The 22,737-nt window shown below is 36.6% G+C and overlaps 2 protein-coding genes across 2 annotated transcripts; one reads left to right on the top strand and one right to left on the bottom strand.

The window, feature by feature from the left end:
- Positions 1–2,948: 2,948 nt before the first annotated feature.
- Positions 2,949–3,840, top strand: neurog3 (neurogenin 3). The gene has a single exon (XM_056257043.1). It carries the CDS (start codon positions 2,960–2,962, stop codon positions 3,608–3,610), a length of 651 nt encoding a protein of 216 aa, XP_056113018.1. The 5' UTR covers positions 2,949–2,959; the 3' UTR covers positions 3,611–3,840.
- A 755-nt stretch (positions 3,841–4,595) lies between these two features.
- On the bottom strand, positions 4,596–14,352 carry pdlim1 (PDZ and LIM domain 1 (elfin)). The gene is made up of 7 exons (XM_056257040.1): positions 14,118–14,352; positions 12,652–12,803; positions 11,606–11,693; positions 10,140–10,324; positions 8,833–8,978; positions 8,491–8,608; positions 4,596–5,321 (listed from the first exon to the last, which is right to left on the bottom strand). The coding sequence occupies exons 1-7, from the start codon at positions 14,208–14,210 to the stop codon at positions 5,135–5,137; spliced, it is 969 nt and encodes a 322-aa protein (XP_056113015.1). The 5' UTR covers positions 14,211–14,352; the 3' UTR covers positions 4,596–5,134.
- Between the last annotated feature and the right edge of the window lie 8,385 nt (positions 14,353–22,737).

Below are 22,737 nucleotides of genomic sequence, written 5' to 3'. Positions count from 1 at the left end.
GTTAAGTTTTTTGTGGAAAGTAAAAATATACGACCAAATAATACTTCAGCAATATCACATTTTTCTTCATTATAGCAGATTTCTTTTTTCTTTTCTGTTCTTTTCTTTTATTCAAAGAATAGACAAAAACTTAAATTACTTGGTAAAGATGGAATAAATTAAATTTATTCTGTGGGGCTTAAAAATATTGGTAACCAAGCATGTAGGCCTATACGCTAAATGATGAATAAAACTATAGGGAAAGATTGTAAGTCTGGGTATGAGATGAGGAAAACACAACAAAAATATAGGCCTATTAAATTAAATTCATTTGAAAAGTCGAAATGATGAAAGCAAGGTAAACGTTTCTAAGACAGCTTTACAACAAAGTTGAAATTCTGCTAACCCATGTGACATAAAAGTATATACTGGACTAACCCATACACCTACACATGTAATAATACAATACAGGTAAAAAAAAATAATAATAAAAAAATTGGAAATTGTTGAACAGTGAAGTTCATAGATAGTTTTTCAAAATTATTTGCAACTCTTAATATGTATTTATTTACTTTTTTTTTTAAATATATAATTTTAGTCTATTTTCATCATGCCAATGGAAAATGTATTTCCCCCCAAAACTTGGCAAGTTACAGCAATAGTAAGATAAATTCGATTCAAGTCTGTGCTGAATGTGGGTACAATTTGGAGAAAAGCTGCAGTTGAACCCACGCATTCACAGCAGCACCAAAGCTTAATTATTGAGGGTGACCCCCGATTGCTCAAACCAAATAGAGTTTTAGCAAGAAGCTCTTGCCTATTCAATTATAATTGGTGTATTCGGTCATAACAAGCATATGCGTTTTAGCACAATGGGTAGACTCTAAAAGAAAGCTCAAAAGCACATTAAAACTGCATTACTTCTTCCAAGAAGTGTACTCAAGATCTTTCTGGTCTCGATGCGCACACCGTTCCAAAAGCGCACACGTCTCCAAAGGTGCACGTTTTACCACACAAAAGAGTTGACATTGTTTGAGTTTTAACAAGAGGTGTACATATGGCATCCGGGTTGTAATTAAATGTTTTTAAGTTGTTGTTTTTGTCTTCTCAGTGAAGTTTCCTTTTCTTCTTTATGTGCAGCCTTTTCCGCGTCTGAACAAGAGAGAAGAATTAAATAGCTTTTCTGCCAGTTTGGGACAAATGGATGGCAAAAAGCTGGTCAGCGAGTTTTGGTCCTTGATTGCCTTCTTCAGATGCCCTTCAAACAAAGGCTGGGGAGGAAAATAAAGCCCCACCTGGTACTTCTGTTTGTTAAAATAATAAGAAATAGATTTCGTTTCATAAATAACTACAACAGATTGTAAAGTGCAGCAGTTGAAGAAGTAGCCTATCAATCAAGAGAGCGAGGCCAGGTATCACCTGCTCTTCAGTATAGGGCGCATTTATTGTTAAATCATGTTCTTTGCGATATCTATGATTTCCACAGCAACAGGTCGCCTATGTTTGCCCATACTTTGCATAACAAGCAAGATATTACTCTGCACTGATAAAAATCGGATGACAAATCGGACAGTCCCAAAACCACACCTGTCCCGCGATATCCCAATATGGGTCTGGCATCAAAAGTTATTTGTAAAGCGGTAATATTTGGTTTACTTTGGATTATTTCGAGGACTTTATAACAGCACGACAACATTCCCTATCTCCTTGCTTTATTTGTCCATTTTATTGAAAGCATATGGTTATCAGATGTCTTCCAAAATACATATTTAGTTAGACTGGCGATGAGTGCCTTTGTGGACACTTGGGAACCACGGTAAATATTTTGCGCCCATAACAGGGCTCTTGGTCACTCCAATAAATTAAGATTTATCAAGACTTGGGGCCAAGTGTAAACTCGTGCTATCCAACCATGTTAAAAGTCTTGTTTGCAACTGTGACTATATTTACAACGCGCACTTATGTACCTAATAACGGACTCCATTTGGAGACATCAGTGCGCACGCATTCTATTTTCTTTGCAAATTTTGTTGTGCATCATTTTCTGTGTTTTCATTGCACAAAGGAACTGCTCCTGCACATAGACACACGTTGTTCCACATTTTCTTCGCTTAAATATACATTTCCCAGGGTTTTGCGCACTACAACACAATTTACGCACAGGAATATCACAAGAAGGCGCACAACTGCAATGACACTAAAATATATTGTTTATCAGTAAATATTTTCAGCTCTGGTTATTGGAAATTACTTGTTAAAAAGTATATATAAGTGCCACTAAAAAGTCCCCGAAGCACGTATGTTCATAATACCTACATGGTTTTTAACGCAGTGACAAGGTTACCAAGTCACCTGCTGCGTCTATTCCTGCTCCAGATCCATTAACTTTTTATACCACCCATTCCAGACGCTGTGTTTGAGAAAACTTAATGCGTATTCAGTGCCATTATTAACTCAATCGTGATGATATAGCATTCATTGTGGGGAAAAAAGGCTTACATGCCACTATATATTTGCAGTAGGCTGTTTCGCGTGGTGAAATTATGACTCTTAATATAAACGAGAAAAAAATGTCTAAGATAGAAAATGACAGACAACTATACTTCACATTAAATTTTCTATCCTGTCTTAGTTTATTTCTGAAACTATGAATGTATTTTTTTGGAAAGGACCGTCTCAGTTCTGATTGGCCACTTGACTCCATTTGTTTGTCCAAGAGCGCAGACAGGATAAAGGGACATAAATGACGAATGGGCGCATCACCCTCTATTGTCCTCTTGATTTATATATTAAGGGGATGAATAAAGAGACTGCATGTTGCTCACTGATAGACTCCTAGTGCTCTAGACCAACACCCTCACGGAACTTAGCCTCACCGAGCCAGTCTGCAAGAGGTAAGCATCTAAAGTATGATAGGTTTCTTATAGATTGTTATTCGAGACCTTGGACTAAGGATGTCCAGTTGTGTTTTGTTTACAGAATGACTCCAAGATCCACGTGCGCTTCGGGAGGAAGGAATGGGACCTTTAAATCTAACTGGAGTTCGGCATTAGATCTCAAGTCTGGATCCACAGACATTACCAAAGGTCAACTAATTAAATACAACAGAGAATATGAGCTTGGCAACACAGACTCAGCGACTAAAGAATCCTCATCTACCTTCAGCGAAGATAATGCAAGAAATAAAAGAATGAAGAAAAAGATGCCAGTTAAATCAGCAAGCAGACAACGTGGGAATCGCAGAGGGAAGGCAAACGATAGAGAAAGGCACCGCATGCATAAGCTGAACTCCGCTCTGGATACTCTGAGAAGCGTGCTTCCAACTTTTCCAGATGACGCGAAACTGACTAAAATTGAGACGTTGAGATTCGCGCACAATTACATTTGGGCATTGTCAGAAACACTGAGAATTGCAGACCACGTTCGACAAATTTCAAATCACGTTCGGGATCAGGGGAACCTCACGGTGCCAAGCGCTTGCTTGGAAGCGCGTTACAGCGCATCAAGCACATGCGCGTCCAAGTGGCACTCCACAAACTCAACATCAAATTGGCAAGAAACCCAAGGCTACTACACTGATTTGTTGCTAGAGGAATTTAACTGCAATTTTCAGGACAATCTGACATTTTGATTTGCTGAGGAAAGTCTAATCTGCGAGTAGCAAAACAAATCTGGCAAAAGTTAACTATTGCTATTAGGACCACGAGTAGCCTAGGCCATGACACGTTTCAGGGCAGCTCATGTGTATTAATTTTACTTTTCGTTAATGCCTGAAAAACAACGACATAATGATTTGATCATTTTAATTATTCAAACGGTTTATTGCATGCTTCCATTTATATGTATATGACGATGACAGACAAATCAATGTTGTAGCCTAAATATTGTTTCTGATATTTCCTTCTTCCTTTTTTAATTCAAGCAAATAAACAAAAAGGTATTTTATTCATTCGAGTGCTTTTGTAGAATATAAATTGTACAATCAAGTATAATACGTTCATATAAAAATGCTTTAGTGTTTCGTGAAGCAAGCTTGCATGTTGTAATTTTACTGACAGGGTTCTGCGCATGCGCTGTACTCCAGCTGAGCTTTCCAGAGCAACAGGTGCTCACACTCGGGGAGACCGTGGCGTGCAATATCTCTAGTGGAAAAAAAAAAACATAAAAAATGACACCTTAATTTCTTAAGTTAAAACAAAATCCATCCAGACACATTGAATGTCTCTAAATATTTAATTTCGTAAACAAGCCTTTTGATCATTATGCTTGGTGTGTGTAGGCCTATGTTTTTCCCTATGCATATGCTGTGTCAAATAACCGTGTTTCAATTAGTATTTTCTTGCAAGAACTGAGTCATTTTGATTAGGTTCACTTTTGAGATTTCTTACAGCTGCAGAAACAAAAACTATTGCACTCTGACTGAAGTATGAGTGTGTTTGTGCTTTCAATGCAACATTCAAATATTCAGTCATTTATTCTACTATAATTATGCTTCTGCACCAATCTGCAGAAAGGCTTTTATTGAAAGGCCAGCGCGATTCAAATGAATACACATTCCTAATCAAAAAAGCATGTAAAAAGTCAATATTTTAATAAATAAACAAACCATAAAGAAATTTCACAATGGATATGCAACATTTTATTTTTCTAGCATGGCTGAACAAGTTATTTCATAAAAAAATATGGAGAATCCAAAAGACAATATACATACAGGGAATAGATTTTACATACCAATGTGTGTGAGAAATATGACCATGATAACAGAATACATTTCAATGATCAACTTTTTATGAAAAACTGCTAATGCAGTAAGTGGTCTTAAGATACCCTAGCACCAATAATATGAGCCTTTTATACAAAGAGATACATGTATGGAATGACTAAGACATTGGAATGTATGATAACAATAGCACTTTATCTGGATAGACCCTATATACACATTTAGGTGATGTCGAATCACATTTCCTGATTATTGTTGCCAAAGTCCATTTAAATCTATGCACTTCTGTCTGAGCATGTAAGAGTTGTTTCAAACATTCATGCTGCCAACAAAGCAGCCTCATTGAAAGACTATCCAAATAAAGTGGTACAGATTTCTGAAGGAATACCCCACATAAGGGAATGTGCAGTTTTAAAGTAGAATGTTGGTAAGATTCTACTTTGGAAAAACCGTGACAACGTCATAACCCTCTGGAGGAGTGACGCGTTCGCGTGCGTGTTTCTCGCAGTAAATCTTGTCCTCAACAAAAAAGTGTCCTTTCTGCTTAAGATTGATCCCGCAGTCTGTGCAAACGTAGCACTCTGGGTGGCGAAACTTATCTCGAACTTTGACAATCATTCCTCTTTAAAACCAAAACAAAAAGAGAGAGATCAAAGTTAGTCACAGTATAGGAAAACATGTTTGGGAAAAATTCCTATTATTATGAGAGGCTGCTCACTGCAGAACCAATGGGTGGAGCTTGACATCTAGGTCCCCTTCTTTGGATGCAATGGGTGGAGCGTGAAGGTCTAGACACACCTTAGCCCGACCCAATCCATAAACACAATTAGGTTAAGCCCCACACATTAGATCAACAGAGGTGGAGCCGGACAAGATCAAGCTCCACCCATTATGTCCAAAGTGGGGGAGCCGGACAAATACCCACTTGCGGTGGTGCACGTGCTCGCGACAGGAAGTAAGTGCGCAAGACTGTCCCATGTTTTGAAAATGCCAAAGTGCAGTGCCCTTAATGTACACTAAACCCACACTATCTCAAATACCGCTTCGGAGCGGTATTCGAAGCTAAGCGTATCCCATCATGCATTATGTTCGGGAACTCATGTGCCCCGAAATCTCGAGGAAAATATTCCACTGTAATTTAAATTAATTCGATTCATATAATTTGGTAGTAAAACATTTTAACGGTGCAAAGATGAGTGTGGTATGTGTAGGCCTTTTGCACCTGTTTTTATCACTTAGAACCACAATTTTAAATTTGTGTCTTCTGATAGTTACATAGCGACTACTGAACAGACATGCAGAAGTTTATTTTAAAATGCAAAGTGTTGGAAATATAATAAATAAAAGCTCTGTAAACACTTGCATTTTTTTGCAACACTATAAGTGGTACTGTGTCCCATCAAGTAATCAAAAGTTCTACACACACTTGCAGTCTTTACGCCATTTGAACACTTGGGCCAAATAGAGGAAATACGTCAAGCAAGTACACAAGTGGTCAAGTGCAAAGATTGCAAGTGTGTGTATTTGGACAAGGCAATCATTTGGCTCTGCAGTAAACACCACTTGATTATTAAAGCTGCAGTCCGGCGTTTTTCCTCTTTGTCGCCATCTCTGTTCGAAATCTGCAATTGCAGTCATTCGCGGAATTATCAACTTTACGTGAATTGTACTTCAACACCCTCGACACGGCACAGTGCGGATGAACCAGTGTTGTAGTAGAGTCACCAACTGTCGAGTCCGAGTCGAGTCTCGATTCCCAGTGTTCGAGTCCGAGTCCAAGTCCGAGTCACCAAAGAAGAGTCCGAGTCGAGTCACCATTACCTGAGTTCAAGTCCGAGTCAGTCTCGAGTCCCGTGTTCGAGTCCGAGTCGAAATTATATACACTTAAGCCAAATCAAGCAACATTTTTCAGGCACTCTTTCTTGCAGCTAGAAATGTGTATGATAGCCTATCACTAGAATTGCCTTTGACCTTATCATATCATTGTCAACTACCTGTGGCACGATTATATTTATTTAATTGTTTAAATACATTTTTGGATGATCAGTCAACTGGAATGGATAAAGAAAACAAAAAAGAAAGCCTAATTGGACAGAGGAGAAGAAATGCATTCTTCTTGACGAATATGGTAAAAGAAAAACAATTTTGAAATTTTGAAAAGCAAACTAAATCCCAATGTAACTGCGGCAAAAAAAACCCCCAGAAAATGCAGTGCTATAAGCAGTTGTAACTCCGCAGGAAAAGAGTGGTTGCGATGTGTGGCATAGTCAAGGTCGCCGTCTAGTTTGTTAGCTAAAATAATCATAATTGTGTTATTGTATGATAAGCGGGATTAAGCGCTGAGCGCGTCCGACTTTGGCTCAGCGCCAGCCATAGCACGAAAGCATAGTTTAAATCTGGCAGTTATGTCACGTCACTGTACGTTCGCTCCTTACGTGGTCAGCCCAGCTGCTGCAAAGTGTGCCAAAATCGAAATTGCTGATTAGATGTAGAGGAAGTTATCTAGTGTTAAATGAGTGTTGCGTTATCTCTCTCACGAGAATGCAGCGTAAAGTGAGTGACGTCAGTGAGTGTGTTGTCAAGCAAGGAGAGCGAGCGGTAGCAGTGTCTGTGAGGGAAAAAATAGATCACGGCCGGTCTTGGACCCCGAAACAGGAAAAGTGTAACATCTTATATCAAATTTTTATAACCTATTTAGTCAGAAACAACGTCATTCATTTGATGAATGCTCAAGTCCGATTTTATATATTCTCGAGTCCGAGTCCAAGTATAGTCATCAGTCCGCGAGTCCAAGTCGAGTCACGAGTCCAGAGCATGGAGTCTCGAGTCGGACTCGAGTCCGAGTCCAGGACTCGAGTATCACTGGGATGAACACAGTGTTTCAGGAGAGTGTGAGGCTGTCAGTCACCGCGCTGGTGTGGATCATAAACTGTGTGGATACTGTCATTCAGAATCATAGATTATTCTTTTTGGAAGTATGACCAACATAAGAATGTTCACCGGAAAATGTCATCTGAACTAGTAAGAAACATCCACTTTTGTTCTGGTTCTGACATTGCAGTAAATTGCGCTGATTAAATCTAACAATCGCTTATAAGTTATCATATCACGCAAAACCGTGCAAATTATTCTTTGTTCTCAAATTGTTAATGTTAACAACGTAAGCAAGCATTGCGTGACTACATGTAATGTCCTTCCGATATTTATCATTGTTTTCGCATGGGTCCGGTTGCAGTCTCTTTTTTCTGTAGCCACTCCGAAGTCCGAACGAAGTCTTTTGCATTTTACAGCGGGTGAATCTGTTGTCACTGGTGATTGTCGTTTGAACCTTTCTGGATCCGCCATCAAATCGATAAGTTTAATCATATCAAGCGCAGTGAGAAAAGGCTATAAATCTCCATCTCCAACATCCTCACACGCAATATAGCCTACTAGCCGAGACATCTTCTTTATGTGTACAGATGTGACGTAATGACGCAAAGACATGCTCGAATCTCACGCGGAAATCCACCAGTACCACTGAAATTAAAAACATTATTACAAGTTTACCGTTTTGAATCGAGCTAAGGCAAGTAGATAGTTTTGAACACTGTTTAACCCAAAAAAAGCTACGGACTGCAGCTTTAAGGAGAAATCCAAATCCAAAGAAGATAATATAATGAGATTCAGTTCCAAAATGTTCCACGAGATGGCGACACTGGACATGAAACTACAAAGTACTTGCAACTGTTCTTGGATGCATGAATTTCCTTAAAACTCCTAAAAAGATATACCAAAACAGAGAAACTTACACAATCCCTGAACCGCATTTGTCACATAGTGAGAGCCTTTCAGGATTCCCAACTGAGGCTCCAATTTTTGGGGTGGGGGCCTTGACACTTCTGAAGCCAGAGGGTTTATCTACATCACCTGACACAAAGAAACAAAGATAGGCTTTTTTAATAGGCCAGATCATCTGATGCCATTTACACAACGTGTTTCACAGCTGAGGCCACAGGCATGGAGTTAGAAACTAATGATTATGAATGACCAGAATTGCAGATACCCATTTTGTCAAGAAGCTAAGGGCTGGTCACCTTCATGTAATTCAGATACAATGTAGTAGGGTATATACAGTGCGTTAGATATAATACCAGTTTCCAGGATCTCCTGCAGAACTTTAAAAGAGGCAGACTGGCGAGGAGGCTCATTGGATTCTTGATTGTCCTGCAGCATTTTGTACACCTCTGAGTCTACAGGTAATGCAGGCTTTGGCTGGCCAGGTTTACAGGGATCTGAGCTATAATACAGGAAGAAGGTCACATATGACAGTCACAAGACAAACAATGTTATCTTGTATTGTTATTCAAGCCAATCCCAAATGGCTCGTTTCAGCCCTGACAGCCATAAATTCAAATAGCTATACTTATACAGCACAGAACTGGAATGAATATTGCATAATGTTGACTTATAAGAGTGTTCATGATTAAGACAAACATCTTTTAAAAATCTAGTCCAGAACACATGTGGTTAATTCTTAAAACATTATATTCATGTTGATTTTGCATGGTTTTGTTTAAAGTTTAAATTTAATCAAGTAAAAACTAATAACATATTTTCCTTACACACTGAATAAATGTGTGTACACATCTCAATCCTTACTTAAATAATAATAAAAAAAATATATATACACAACTGTTCCAAAGTTTAGGATCAAGATAACAAAAAAAAAGTTTTACCAGTATTCAGCAAGGACCCATTAAATTGATCAAAACTCAAAAGTGACAAAGACATTTATAATGTTACAAAATATTTCTATTTCAAATAAATGCTGCACTTTTGAACTTTCTATTCATCAAGGAATCCTGAATAAATATTACGGTTTCCACAAGAATATTAAGCAGCACAACTGTTATTGATAACAATAATAATATTAAGAAGAAATGTTTCTTGAGCACCAAATCAGCATATTAGGATGATTTCTGAAGGATCATGTGACACTAAAGACTGGAGTAAATTCAGCTTTGCCATCACAGGAATTAATTACATTTTAAAATAGAATTATTTATTAAATAGAATAAATTATTTAAAATTTAATATTATATAATCACAATGTTACGGTGATATTTCTGCAGCTTTGGTGAACATAAGGGACTTCTTTCCAAAAAAAATTAAATAAATAGACCCCAAGCTTTTGAATGGTACTGTATTTTTCAAGGTACAATTATTTTTAAAATATCATAAATTATTAATTTATTAAAAACCATTAGGTTTTTGAGGAGTTGCCCCACGTGACATTTGACAACCTGTATTAACCTTGCCTTATAAAAAGGTCAAAGTATTTGCTATTTTGAGATAGATGGCTATTTTATAGTCATGAAGATGTCCACTTTTTCCTACATGTTGGTTGCACTATATGGCTTTGTGACAAGTATGTCAGTGTGGTGTGCATCATGCTTACTTCCTACTGGCTTCATTGGAGACAGCAGAAGTCTGGACATCATCCACTGCGCTGTTGAAACTCTTAATGTTCTCAGAGGAATACAGGCCAGCGGGGTTATTGTAAAGGTTGGTGACCACCCTGGGACTGCCAGAATTAAATGGCATAGCACTCCTGTTATGAGCAGAGCCTATTTGTTTTACGTCCTACAGAAAAAGACACCAGGAACTATGAGACTACAAATCTCAAAAACACGGCAAACAGAGGAGAGAAGTGTAGCTTTAAAAGCATAATTCACCCAAAAATGACATTTCTGTCATCATTTCACAAAACTGTGTGAATTTTACCCTTACATTTATTTATAAGAACATTACACATTATAATTTCTGTAAATATGCCATTTTAGCCAACTGAACTGAATATTTCCAACTGTAGTTCTTTGCTCAGATGCTAAAAGAACATGACAATGTACATACATAAATACAGACAGACAAAATATAAAAAAAAAAAAAAAAAAAAAAGTCTTCTTTTGTATTCCACAGAAGAAAAAGTCATAAAGGTTTGGAATGACATGAGGGTGTGTAAATGATGACAGAATTTCATTTTTGGGTGAACTATACCTTTAAGAGATTGAAACAAAGCCAAAGACATAAGGGCCCGGTTTCACAGACAGGGCTTAGACTAAGCCAGGATTAGGCCTTATTTCAATTAGAAAATTTAAGTAGCTTTTATAAACATGCATCAGAAAAGGAAAATAAACATTACTGGTGTGCATCTTGAGACAAAACAATGGCACTGACATATTTTAAGATATGCTTGCCTTTCAGTTAGAACAGATCAAACATGCATTTTAGTCTGGGACTAGCTTAAGCCTCGTCTGTGAAACCGGGGGTATATCATTTAATAAGGAATACAGTAATATATAACTATTAGACCAGAAAAAATATCTGATAATTAATCATTACTTTTTAAAAATAAATGTAGATATTTTAACCAAGCTGATGTGATCTAAGACCATTAAACAAAAAACAGACATAGAAAAGTTTTGCCAAAGACTGAGGTTTTAATGACACTGTGAAAGTTTCCTCTGTTAACAACATATTTAGCAGTTGTTTTTTATTATGTTTCGCTCTCTGCTTGAATCAGGAAACATTTATAACACCCAAACTATGTAGTCAAACTCCACACACTTCCTATGATCACTCACATTCTGACCCTAAGTTTCCAACTTAGCCTGCAGGATGTGGGTCTTGCGTCATGGCTTTGGCTGATAAACTCACCGGTCTCCATGGATAAGGCTTGTTAGGACATAAACAATGACTTCACTTTGGCAGCCTATAAGTGGCGTGCCTTTATTTGTTTAGCGGCTATGGTCCTGTTATGTATGACAGCCTCAAGCACAAGTAATGGCTTTAAAGCTCAGTGAAAATGATCAGGGGTCCATTTAAAAATCCCTCAGCTACCAGTTAAGCAGAGCTGGAACGCACCTGTGTATCTGTGTTTGCCAGATTCATCTTGTATGGATTGGGCTTTCCTTCTTCAGTGACCAGTGGGGACCACATTTTTGTCTCTGATCTAAATAAAAAAACAAACCAAAAAAAAAAAAACTGTCATGCAGTGATTCAAATAATTGATTAAAATAAAAAGTATAAAATCAAGGCTTAAAAGTAAGAATGGCCTGATGACCAGTGTGAGAGAGTTTTGGGCAAGTTGATGTAATTGTACTAATCTTGTATTGTGTAAGTTTGCAAGGCATAAACACATTGGGTTTTCTGTCATGTATTGAACAATGTTGTTGCAAATTCTGCCTTGCCACATAGGTAGCGTTTTCTAGCTGACTGACACAGATGAGGATATGTCGAAATTGCAAAAATGTCTTTTGACTGACTTCAGTAAAAACGAGCTGAAAATTACACCTAGCAACATTTTACAATGTATGCCATTGTTTTCCACTGTGTCATTGAATTATATTATACTTTCTAGCTATTCTAGCTTTCTAGCTATTCTAACACATTAAAAAACTATTGATTTTTGTAACATTTAATGAAATGTTCTTGTACATATAGAAATCCTCATTGTTGAGCCCATTAAAAGGTACATGGCCAATCTCCAACTTATAAAATCTCCACTTCCAAAAAGTCAGCATTTGTCGCAAAACCTTTTTTAAAATGGGGATCTCTACAAAAGGTACTAAAAACTAAAAGAGGACCTTAATACAGGGACCAGTGGAGTAATGGCTCCCTAATGGTTCAAAATATTAAATCTAGATTGTCTAGAAGAATTTATAAAAAAACGATTTGTCCATTTGTATTTTTTTTTAAAGAAAGTTTTGTTATATCACACTTTTTGTGTGCATTTAGCAATTTACCTTTTCCAAAGTGACTTACAAATAAGGTACTTTTTTTTTTTAGCAATTTGTCAAAGAGCCAATATTCGTGATAAACAACACCTGGTTTATTAGTCAAGGCAAGATTACTCATGGCTAATGATATATATTTGGTAATTCAGACAAACCACAGCATGTTCCCCTCACCTGTCAATGGAAAGTACCATTTCCTCAAGGCAGGCTTTGATTTTATTCTGTGCTTCCAGGTGAGTCATGCCCTCTGTTGACTCTCCATCTATGGCCAGGATCATGTCCCCAATGCAAAGGTCAGCCTGAGCCGCTTTACTTCCTGGGGTCACCTAAAAAAAATCCAAAAATGAGTATCATCATCATCATTGTCTAAAAAGAAAAAAAAAGGCTTTTTAGTGAATGAAGACAAATCACCCTTTGTTACTTTAAAATGAAAATGTGCCATTTTTCATGCCCAAACAGAAAGAAAATATTGAAATATTTTTGCACAATAACTTTGGATCAGCTTGTGCATTGGGTGTGCATTGTTTATTAGAAGAAACTTTGTGGTTTAAGGTGCAGTCAGCAAGTTTTTATTTACGGTATGTTTAGCTGACATAAGCTAAAGTTATTCATCCCAATAGTACCAGTGGTTTATATCAGCCTGAATGCGTGAGGTTTGTTTTAAGAATATCTGCAACTTCATGCTGAAACCCTTTTTGTCCGTTTCTCTCATGAAGCACACATCAATATACACATTCATCAATATACACTTACAGAACTTTTTTTCTAGCTGATAAAAATCAGCCAATCAGATTCCACTCTGCTTTAAAAGCTGGAGCATTTAATGTGGCATATGCCATAACTGCAGTGCCTGCTTATAATGAACAGAACATTATCATGAATTGTTTTTGGAAGGTAATAGCCTAGTTATTGTTCTTGATGTGAACGGGCCTTAAGTTTTCTACACAGATCGCTGACAGGAAGTGCTATATGAAGCAAACTTTAGGTGATTTCAACATGGCAGCGCCCATGATGGGGGAGACCCACTCTATGTAAAACAACGTATTCTAGAAAGCTGATGTCTGGAGGCCTCTTCTAATGTAAGTGAATATAATTGTAATACTATTTCTTTATATGTAAAATATTTTAATTAACAAAACATATTGAGTGCAAATGAGTTGACAGGCAGCTTGTTCCAGTTGAAGGTAGCCTACACCTTTGAAACTCGCGCGTCATATTAAGGTAAGTGTCATATTATTACCATAGCGTCACTTATGCCACGAATTCTCGTAATGTTTTGATACCCAGCTTCAGTCTACATTTCTACGAAACTGGAATCACGTATAGTTCTATTTAGAGAAATCGTCTGATTTCGTGTCCAGATCTAGTTATTCAATAATTTGTTAGTTTTGGCTTCCATGTTTTACGAGAATGGCAGTGGCGATTTAATCCAAGTGCTCTAGTCTAGAGTAGAGTCTAAAAACACGATACGGTCTTGTTCACGTGCGTTTCGGTTGGATGCTGCGGCGGCATGCAGGCGTGGCACGTTCTTGAGAAAGTTTATCCGTTTTATGAAGCATAATATTTTAGCCTAGTTGTGTCTATGAACGCCACCTTTTCTCTGTGCTAAATTATTAACAAATCTGAAGTAAATGTCTTACCCTCGAGATTGTAAGAGGCTGCTCGAAATCTTTCCCTCCGACCAGACGGAATCCCCACGGTCCAGGGCCTTGTAAAACAACCCGGACAGGCATTATACTTCCAACACTTAGCCTAAACGGCTGGCGTAAAGTTATTCCTGAACTGGTGCACTGTAACTGTGCACTATAAAGTCTGTAGTTTCGTGTAACTGTAGCGGGACAGGGCGTTCACTTTGAAGAGACGATGCCTGGGCGGAGCTTCCTTAGAAGTGAGCGAATAATGTCAGGTCTCTGTGCTGATAAGAGCTTATTTCCTATGTTTGTTTAGGGGTGGACCGTTACGTCATCTTATATTGAAGTTTACCATGTATGGAAGAGACAAATCCTGGGATTTGCTGTGCCACTCCCAATCCAGTAGAAATCCTGGCGAATTCCTGTTCGCTCAAAACATATGCTTTCCAGAACTATGGGTCACATTCCCAGCATTCCCCAAAAGTGGAGCAAGTGCAGACAAAACGGGCAACGCGGTAGCAGCACAATGTTTAATTTATATCAAAGGTGTGTGTAGAGTTATATAAACTTTATAAACAACATAAGCACGTTCATGGATAGGCTAATGCACAAGTGAAGACATGCTGCATCATGATTTGTGAGCCGTTGAAATACTGAGGAGGACATTTCAAATGCTCCTCCAGTCAGTTTTCAACATGTTTCAAAATCTTTGTGAAGATATTTTCAAAGGTTTGGCCATCAAAAAGGTTTGTAACCAAACTTGGACACAAATACTCTCTCTTTCTACATTTAATCTAGTACATTAATTTGCACAATTGCTGGCATAGCTTAATACATTATGATTGTTTATGCAAGTGCAACAATTGCAAATATGGTTTGAGATTATGGGAGTGCATAGGCTACTCTTTGATTTATCTTTACCCAGTTCAGGAATAAGTGTACATTGAAGTAGACAATTATGTGTTTGTATTCACTTTTTCAGATAAACTGAATTAGTCCAGAGGCTGATCTCTTACTTTACAATTTAAATATATTCCAAGTAAAATTAAAATGGTTGCTAAAGAGATAGGATTCTGAGTCAGGATGGTAATATGGTGTAATATGGTCCCAGGGGCCTATCTTATCTATTTAGTAACCATGGTGATTTCAGTTAGGATCTCATTTAGAACACTGGACTTAATGATCTTAAGACTTCAGATAGGATGTTTCTGATGATTTAACACCCTTCCTGCAGAGTTTAACCCTGCTTCGGCACACCTGTAATTATCAAGGAGTCCGAAAGTCTTTCAGTAACAGTTTTTCAGGTAAGCTATATATGCTTAACTAAACTATACAGAATGGAAGATTTTCAAAATGTGATCTTTGGCCCACACGGACTAATTTCTAAATGTGTCCCCTCCTCAAATTCAATGCGCTTGCACCTTCTTCACATTTCTGGGTTAGGGATGTGCAATGTATTAGGGTTAACTTTTTAACTTTAAAGGTAAATGGAAGACTGGTATATTCCCATAACTTTCAAAGAGGAGGGGAAATAGAGAAATGGATTATATTAAGAGAAAAGATGTCAAATTGAAACATATCAGAAACCTCATCACAGCTGTGTTGACTATTGTTTTTGTTTATATATATATATATATATATATATATATATATATATATATATATATATATATATATATATATATTTTAATGCCAGGCTAATAACGTACAGTGATATAAATGTACATTAAAAAATTTTAATACATGGAAATATAAAAAACAAAGTTAATTATTGCAGAAATGTCATCACATTCTGTAATAAAACCCATACAGTATATGTCTTGCAATAAGAAATTGTACAATGTAAAATACAAAAAATAAGCTAATATGAACAAATAGAAATATCAGTAGTGCAAAATAAGAAAAAGTAGCCTAAATGAAATAACACTACGGAGTAAAAAAGCGATGAATACACACAGTAACGGTCAAAAGTTTAAACATTTATTTTTTATATTTTTTATATTTTTGAAGTAATGTCTTAATCTCACCAATGCTGCATTTATTTGATCAAAAATACAATAAAAACAGTAATAATGTGAAATATTATTACAATTTAAATGATCTGGTTTCTGTTGTAATATATTTTAAAGTGTTATTTATTCCTGTGATTGCAAAGCTGATTTTTTTAGCAGCTATTACTGCAGTTTTCAGTGTCACATGATCTTCAGAAATATGCTAAATTTGGAGGTTTTGATGATTTATTATTATTATTAATGCTAAACAGTAAACACAGTTGTGCTGCTTAATAATTTTGTGTAAACTGTTTTTTTACAGGATTTATTTGATGAATACAAAGTAAAAAATAACAGCATTTATTATAAACAGAACTTTTTGTAATATTTAACAATTTCATAAAAGTCTTTACTGTCTTTTTTGATCAATTTAATTTGCCTCTGCTAAATAAAGTATTAATTTTTCTTCCTTTCTTTTAAAAAATCTTACCCCAAACTTTTGAATGGCAGTGTATCATAAAATAATAATAATGTAGACAGCTAAAACTGTTTTCAACATCATTAATAATTATGTTAGAATGAGTTCTGAAGATCATGTGACACCCACACTTACGAATGAAATAGTGGCTGCTGAAAATTAAGTTTTGCATTCAATTTTAAAATTTATTACAACAGAAACCAGTTAATTTAAATTGTAATAGCCTAATATTTCACAATATTACAGTTTGTTTTTTATCAAATAAATTAAGCCTTTGTGAGATTAAGAGACTACTTTCAAAAACATTAAAAAACCTTAATGTTTCCAAACTTTTGACCGGTATATATGCATAAAGGGCTATATGTAGACCTATTTATTCAGAAGGATTTAATAGTTCTATACAGGTTTTACAATAGCTTTGTATTCAATAGTTTTAGTCTAGCCTACTAATAAATAGGCCTACGTCGGTCTATCAGTGGAAATTTTGCCTCTAAACATAAATAACAGAGGACTAGATTAAATACTTTACTTTATCCCTAACAAAGTTCAGTTAAAAAGCAAATTTGTCTTTCGATTCAAAGTTGAAGGCTACATTTCATACAACCTGTTGGCGGCACCACCGATAATAATACGAGGTCGGAGTTGAATCAAATCAGATGTGATGTAAACTCACGACCAACAGAGGTCATCCTCAACCCTTTGCACTCAAACACACGGACAGTTTTGAAAAGTCTTGTTTTCGTTTCCTCTTCTTTTTTCCGTGATGATAGCACAGTGAAGGACATAACCACAAACACACTGCTCGTTCACAAATTATAAGCGCATATGTGTGTTTTTGTTCTACCTCAACAATTAAAGCGTTTGAGCGCGAGATCAAAACATTACTGTAGTTCTGAATGTTTATTTTTGTCTTCAAGAGAGTGTAGCCTACCTACATTACACGAAGCAGATACAGTTAAGTGCCTTATAAAATCATTATTTTAGTGTTTGCATCAACAGTACAAAGATAGAGAATATCTAAGTTCCCTTCTTTTTTTAGCATGGTTCCTCTTTGTCAGTGAGCTCTACTGAAAAGCAGAAGTAAAGCATGTGACCTGCTGAAACTAGTATCAGTACGAGTCGATGAGAAGTAGTCTAAATCTTGTGGTCAGGCCCCTCTGCCCCTAGTCTACCCCTCAATATGGTCATGAGCGCAGCTAGAAAGGTGTCTTATGATGTCATTGTGTGGGACTCAGTTCACCAATGACAGGTGAAGCTCGAGAGCATATATGGAAGACGTCACACATCGCGTGGGAGCGGGGCTATGGCTTTGTTAAGTACGGGGCCAACGGTGACATTTCGAGCTGTTAACACCTTCTCTCTCTCGTCACACTCCCCCACCCACGGCTGTGACTCAGTTCGGCTTGACCAACATAAGAGAAGGCGCTTCTGTGTGGCCAAATCCAGAGGGTGGTGATGGGAGCATTGTAAAATAGAAAAAGAAGAAGACCCCTGAATAATGGAAGCATTTAATACAAGGCTTATGATATTGATATATGTTATTACATAAAACCATGTTAAGTAAAATGTCATTAAACTGAAATCGAAATGACAATTTTTCTTTCATAATATTAAATTAAATTATTATTATTATTCATTGTCATTTGTCCTTATTCAACATGTTTTGTTGATTATTTTCTAACACTATAATACTTTTTAGTAAACCATTGTTTTTTTCCTATTAAACCAATGAACTATTATTAAGATTAAAGTTGTATACTTTTAAAATATTTCATTAAATATTTTGCATAATATTTAAGTAAACAAATAAATAAATGCTCATTAAAATTGAATTGAATTTGAAATTACCATAAATATTTGGCATAATCGGCCTATTTAATTAAATATTGTTGTTTTTGTCAGCTGTTAATGTACAAACAAACTTTTTGTTGATCATTTAATAACGCAATGTATGTTTCTTTATTAAATCATTATTTTATCTTAAAAAACGTATTAAAGTATTTAATTATGTTGTGAAATGTTACGTTTTACAGTGTAATCCTTGAGTAAAATATATGCTGCTTTGGGGGAAAATGGTCTGCCATATTGCTCTCACAAAAGCACACATCGCAACCTGGTTATGTCAGGTGTGTAAGGTATAGGAATCTGTACAATGTGTTTTTGTTATTTATTCAGAGTGAGTGTTCGAGTGTGTATGAGAGCAAGTGTGGAGATGTGGCATTAAGTGAAGAAAAGACATATGGATGGAATTTAAGAATTGAATGGTGATAAGTTCAGTATCAAATTCAGCTCAGATCTGAGGCAGATAATTTGCAAGCACACTGTGTTAATGCAGTTCTCTCTGAAGGGTTATAGGGATTTTCCCTCTGTGCTGAAATCTGAGATTCACTGCACATGAGGTAAGCATTTCAGTCAAACACACAAGCAATATGTAATTAGACAGACCTTCAGGAGGACAGTTACACATGCCTCTTTTTCTCCAAGCAAAACTGTTTAATGAGTACCCTTGAATTTGCAGATGCATAAGGTAGGTTTTCTTGTAGCGAATCCGAATGGTTACGTTGCTTTGCTTGGTGTCCTTTATTAGAGATTTAGATCAGATTAGTTTGAAAGAGGCATGTTTTTTTACTATGAGTCCATCTTTTTTTAATTTTTAGGGGGGAAATCGTATTATCATTCCTTTTCTCTATCTTTACAGAAATAAATCACTGTCTCTCATCGGCGCCAGACAGCAAACTTTGGCACTGAAGCTTTCATTCAATCATTCATAAACATCCACATTATTAGACTGTAATGTGATATTTCCTTCAGAACTTCCTCATTCTCCTGGTGAGAGCAGCAGACAAGAGAAGGCAGCTCTGTGAGGCGTGTCATCCATTTCCCATCATGCAATGATATGTGTGTGTGTGTGTGTGTGTGTGTGTGTTCGTGTAGGTGACGGAGGACGGGGGAGGAGCTTGACTGGAACTGAGAAGTTTGGTTCTGTTGTGTTTTGCCCTGGCTTTGTTCCAGGGCAGAAATGCTCTGACCGAACATGCATGATTCTAAGGTAGACTCACTAATGACAAATAACTTTGGAATCCCTTTTTACTCCAGCTCAGTGTTGAATGCAGGTAACGAGATAATGATATTGTTGTGCTAAAGGTTTATATGCTCTGGCCAGGAGCCAGAAATCTAACTCATGTTAAACACAAAAGCACATATAGATATGCCATATACTGGAAAATAAGTAGGAGTATATTAGGATTATACAGCAACTGCATCACTGTGGTCATTTCAACCCAACTTCTTGTTTTTGATCGATATGCTTTGCAAATATCAGTTGATGTTATAGCGTTGGTGGTTATTATTTTCATCTTTTTCATTAGTTCCAGGAAGGTAGAACAAACAAACGTCACTTATTTAATTCACTGACATCTGCTCAAGTATTTCCCCTCAGATCTGTGCGATTATTAGGCTACCTCATGATGGTAGTTATGACAACATCAGGTTTTTGATATGATCAAAGGAACTCTATTGATACATTAACCGTTGCCCTAATTAACATGCATAACAGTAAACATGTTCTAATGACGACTAACTTATTAAAATCCTACCAAAATGCTTGTGCTTTCCCTGCATATGACTGAATTGTTTCTGTTTAGGAGCTGCATTGTGGTTTGCTACGGATAGACAGACAGGAAGCCACAATTTTAAACGGCATTATCTTCCAGATAAGACCATATGATGAGTCTGTCTTCAAGTGTGTCCTGTATTCACAGGTGTTGACGTCTCGATGAGGAAAGCAGCTCTTGTTGTCTCTGGTTCACACTGGGTATAAACCACATAATTTCAAGAAATGTTGTGAGCATTATTGGAATATAGAATACGATTATTATAAACTCCATGTATTGACGTATAAATGTTTACCTGAATGACTTAAGGCCTACGATTGTTCCTGTTCCTGTACAAGATTCAAAAGCATTTTTCTTTGAAGCTTAAGTTTCTCTTGCACCAGTTAAAGGGGTGGTTGATTGATTTAACTTTTTTAACTTTAGTTAGTGTGTAATGATGCTGTTTGAGCATAAACAGCATCTGTAAAACAAAGGGAGATATTTTCTTTTACAGAAATCGCTTTTTAAGGACTACAACAAACGGCTGGTAGGGACTACAATGAGCTTCTTCACGGGTTAGTGACGTCACTAACCCTAAAATTTACATAAAACCCACCCCTGGGAATGCGATTTATTAATTATCATGACAGAATATGCTAATCAATGACTAGAAGATAGTTAACTCCACAACATAAATTCATCAACTAACCATTCAGAAATGTCCTGTTGCATTCTACATGTTGTCACTTCTTTTTGAGTCTCTCCATCTTTGTCCAGCTCCGATTTGAACATAAAAGGCTAAAAGTTTTTGAAATTTTCAGTGCATGTCTGTGAGGTAATTGAAGAAGCTAACACACAAGCTGTTGAAGCTTTGCCCTCTGTTCTGGGAACAGCAGCTCATTTGCATTTAAAGGGACACACGCAAAAATGGAGACAATTTTGATATGCTATAAAGCAGGGGCGTCGCTAGGCCCTTTTTAGGGGGGCTAAACTTCTGCCTAGCCCCCCTAAAAATGTGAGATTAATGTAGGCTACACAAATTCGTGTTCGCTTCAGTCTTGTTATAATCAGATTCAGCGTGTTCTTCATCTTCAATCCACAGTGGCGCCGAGCAGAGAGCACGTCAGAAACAGAGGACAGGGTGTGTGTGTTCATGTGTGTGTTCATTTGAGCCTCATTGGTCTGTCACTGCTCGTCAATGTCAGAATATTTGAGATGACCAATCAAATCAAAGTAGGCGGGCTTTATGTTCACAGACGCTGCTGAGCGCGAATTTTAACAGTGACTCGACGCGTACGGTCAAGTGCGAGATAAGATGTAAGAAGCTAAACTTAACATTTCATATTTTACTTTTTTTTAGATCATAAATGTTAAACGAATGACAAAAAATAATCAGGCAAACTAATATAGTTTTGTCTAATTTCGCCATTTTGAACTGAAAATAGGCCTGTAACGTGACTCATGTAATGTAATAATTAGTTAACAAGAAACATTAACAAAGCCGTTTTCATCATGTTAGGCACAAGATAATAATGAATGTGTACATATTGAGAATATAATACAAATTGTAGCCTTTAATAAATTAAAAAAGCTCAGCTTTAGGAGGGGAAGAGAAAGGGATGAAGAGACTGAGAAAAAAGAAAGAGTGATGGAGATGAGAAGAGAGCAGGTATTGACAAATAATCTACTGCCCACTGACATGGTTTTAAAGCTATTTCTTATCCTTTTTTTGGTCTTCAAACGTCTTGAAATGCACATATCAGAGAAATAAAAAATTTGAACCCCCTATACCACCTCAAATTTAGGACCTCTGTGATTATAAAGCCCTGTCTACGGCCCTGTATTAGGCATAAGATCAATAATGAATGTGTAGCCTACATATTGTGAATGCATTTAATAAACTTAAGTAGCTTTCAGTAAATAAACGCGTCTGAGAAAATGATTCATAGGCAAAATCCACCTATCAGTTGACCCTATGTTTACTTTCTTCACTGACAGACAAAAATGAAAAGCCTATATCAGTCACAGCTCAGCTGGGCAAGATAAAAACAAAGAGAAAAAGAGTGTGATGCTGATGAGGAGAGAAAAATAATCAGCTGCCCACTATCCAAGTTTTTTGGCCTTCAGAACATCTTAAAATGCACATATGTAGATCAGAGAAATCAAAATTTTCTCGGGGAGACCCCGAACCCCCCTATTTACCCTGCCTCGCACTACCTTTGTGTTACCTTTTTTTTAATAATTTTTAAAAAAAGTAATATTGGGGGCTTAGCCCCCCTAAAAAGAAAATCCTAGGGACGCCCCTGCTATAAAGTATAAACAATTATCTGTGTGAGGTATTTTGAGCTAAAACTTCCCATACACACTCTGGGCACATCAGAGACTTATTTTACATATTATAAAAAGGGCATTATAGGACCCCTTTAATCACACTGTTTTATGGACGTAATTCGTCCATTTGGCTATTGTTATTGCTGAAGGATGTCTAGTTTTTTGTGCTTTTAGGTTCATTTAAGTTTATTTAGCATGTGTGGATGTTATATATAAAATACAAAATAACCTGCTTA

The sequence above is a fragment of the Rhinichthys klamathensis genome, unplaced genomic scaffold (assembly GCF_029890125.1).
Source record: "Rhinichthys klamathensis goyatoka isolate OS25496 unplaced genomic scaffold, OSU_Roscu_1.1 h1tg000135l_1, whole genome shotgun sequence".
NCBI classification, from domain to species: Eukaryota; Metazoa; Chordata; class Actinopteri; order Cypriniformes; family Leuciscidae; genus Rhinichthys; species Rhinichthys klamathensis.
The sequence above is the reverse complement of the archived record's forward strand: the minus strand, read 5'-3'. Positions and strand labels throughout refer to the sequence as shown.

Coding starts and splice junctions, on each gene's coding strand:
- neurog3 (XM_056257043.1), top strand. CDS start 2,960: ATGACTCCAAGATCCACGTGCGCTTCGGGAGGAAGGAATGGGACCTTT.
- pdlim1 (XM_056257040.1), bottom strand. CDS start 14,210: ATGCCTGTCCGGGTTGTTTTACAAGGCCCTGGACCGTGGGGATTCCGT. Junction 11,694..12,651: donor ATGGTACTTTCCATTGACAG/GTGAGGGGAACA, acceptor TTTTTTATTTAG/ATCAGAGACAAAAATGTGGT. Junction 5,322..8,490: donor AAATGCGGTTCAGGGATTGT/GTAAGTTTCTCT, acceptor TTGGTTTTAAAG/AGGAATGATTGTCAAAGTTC.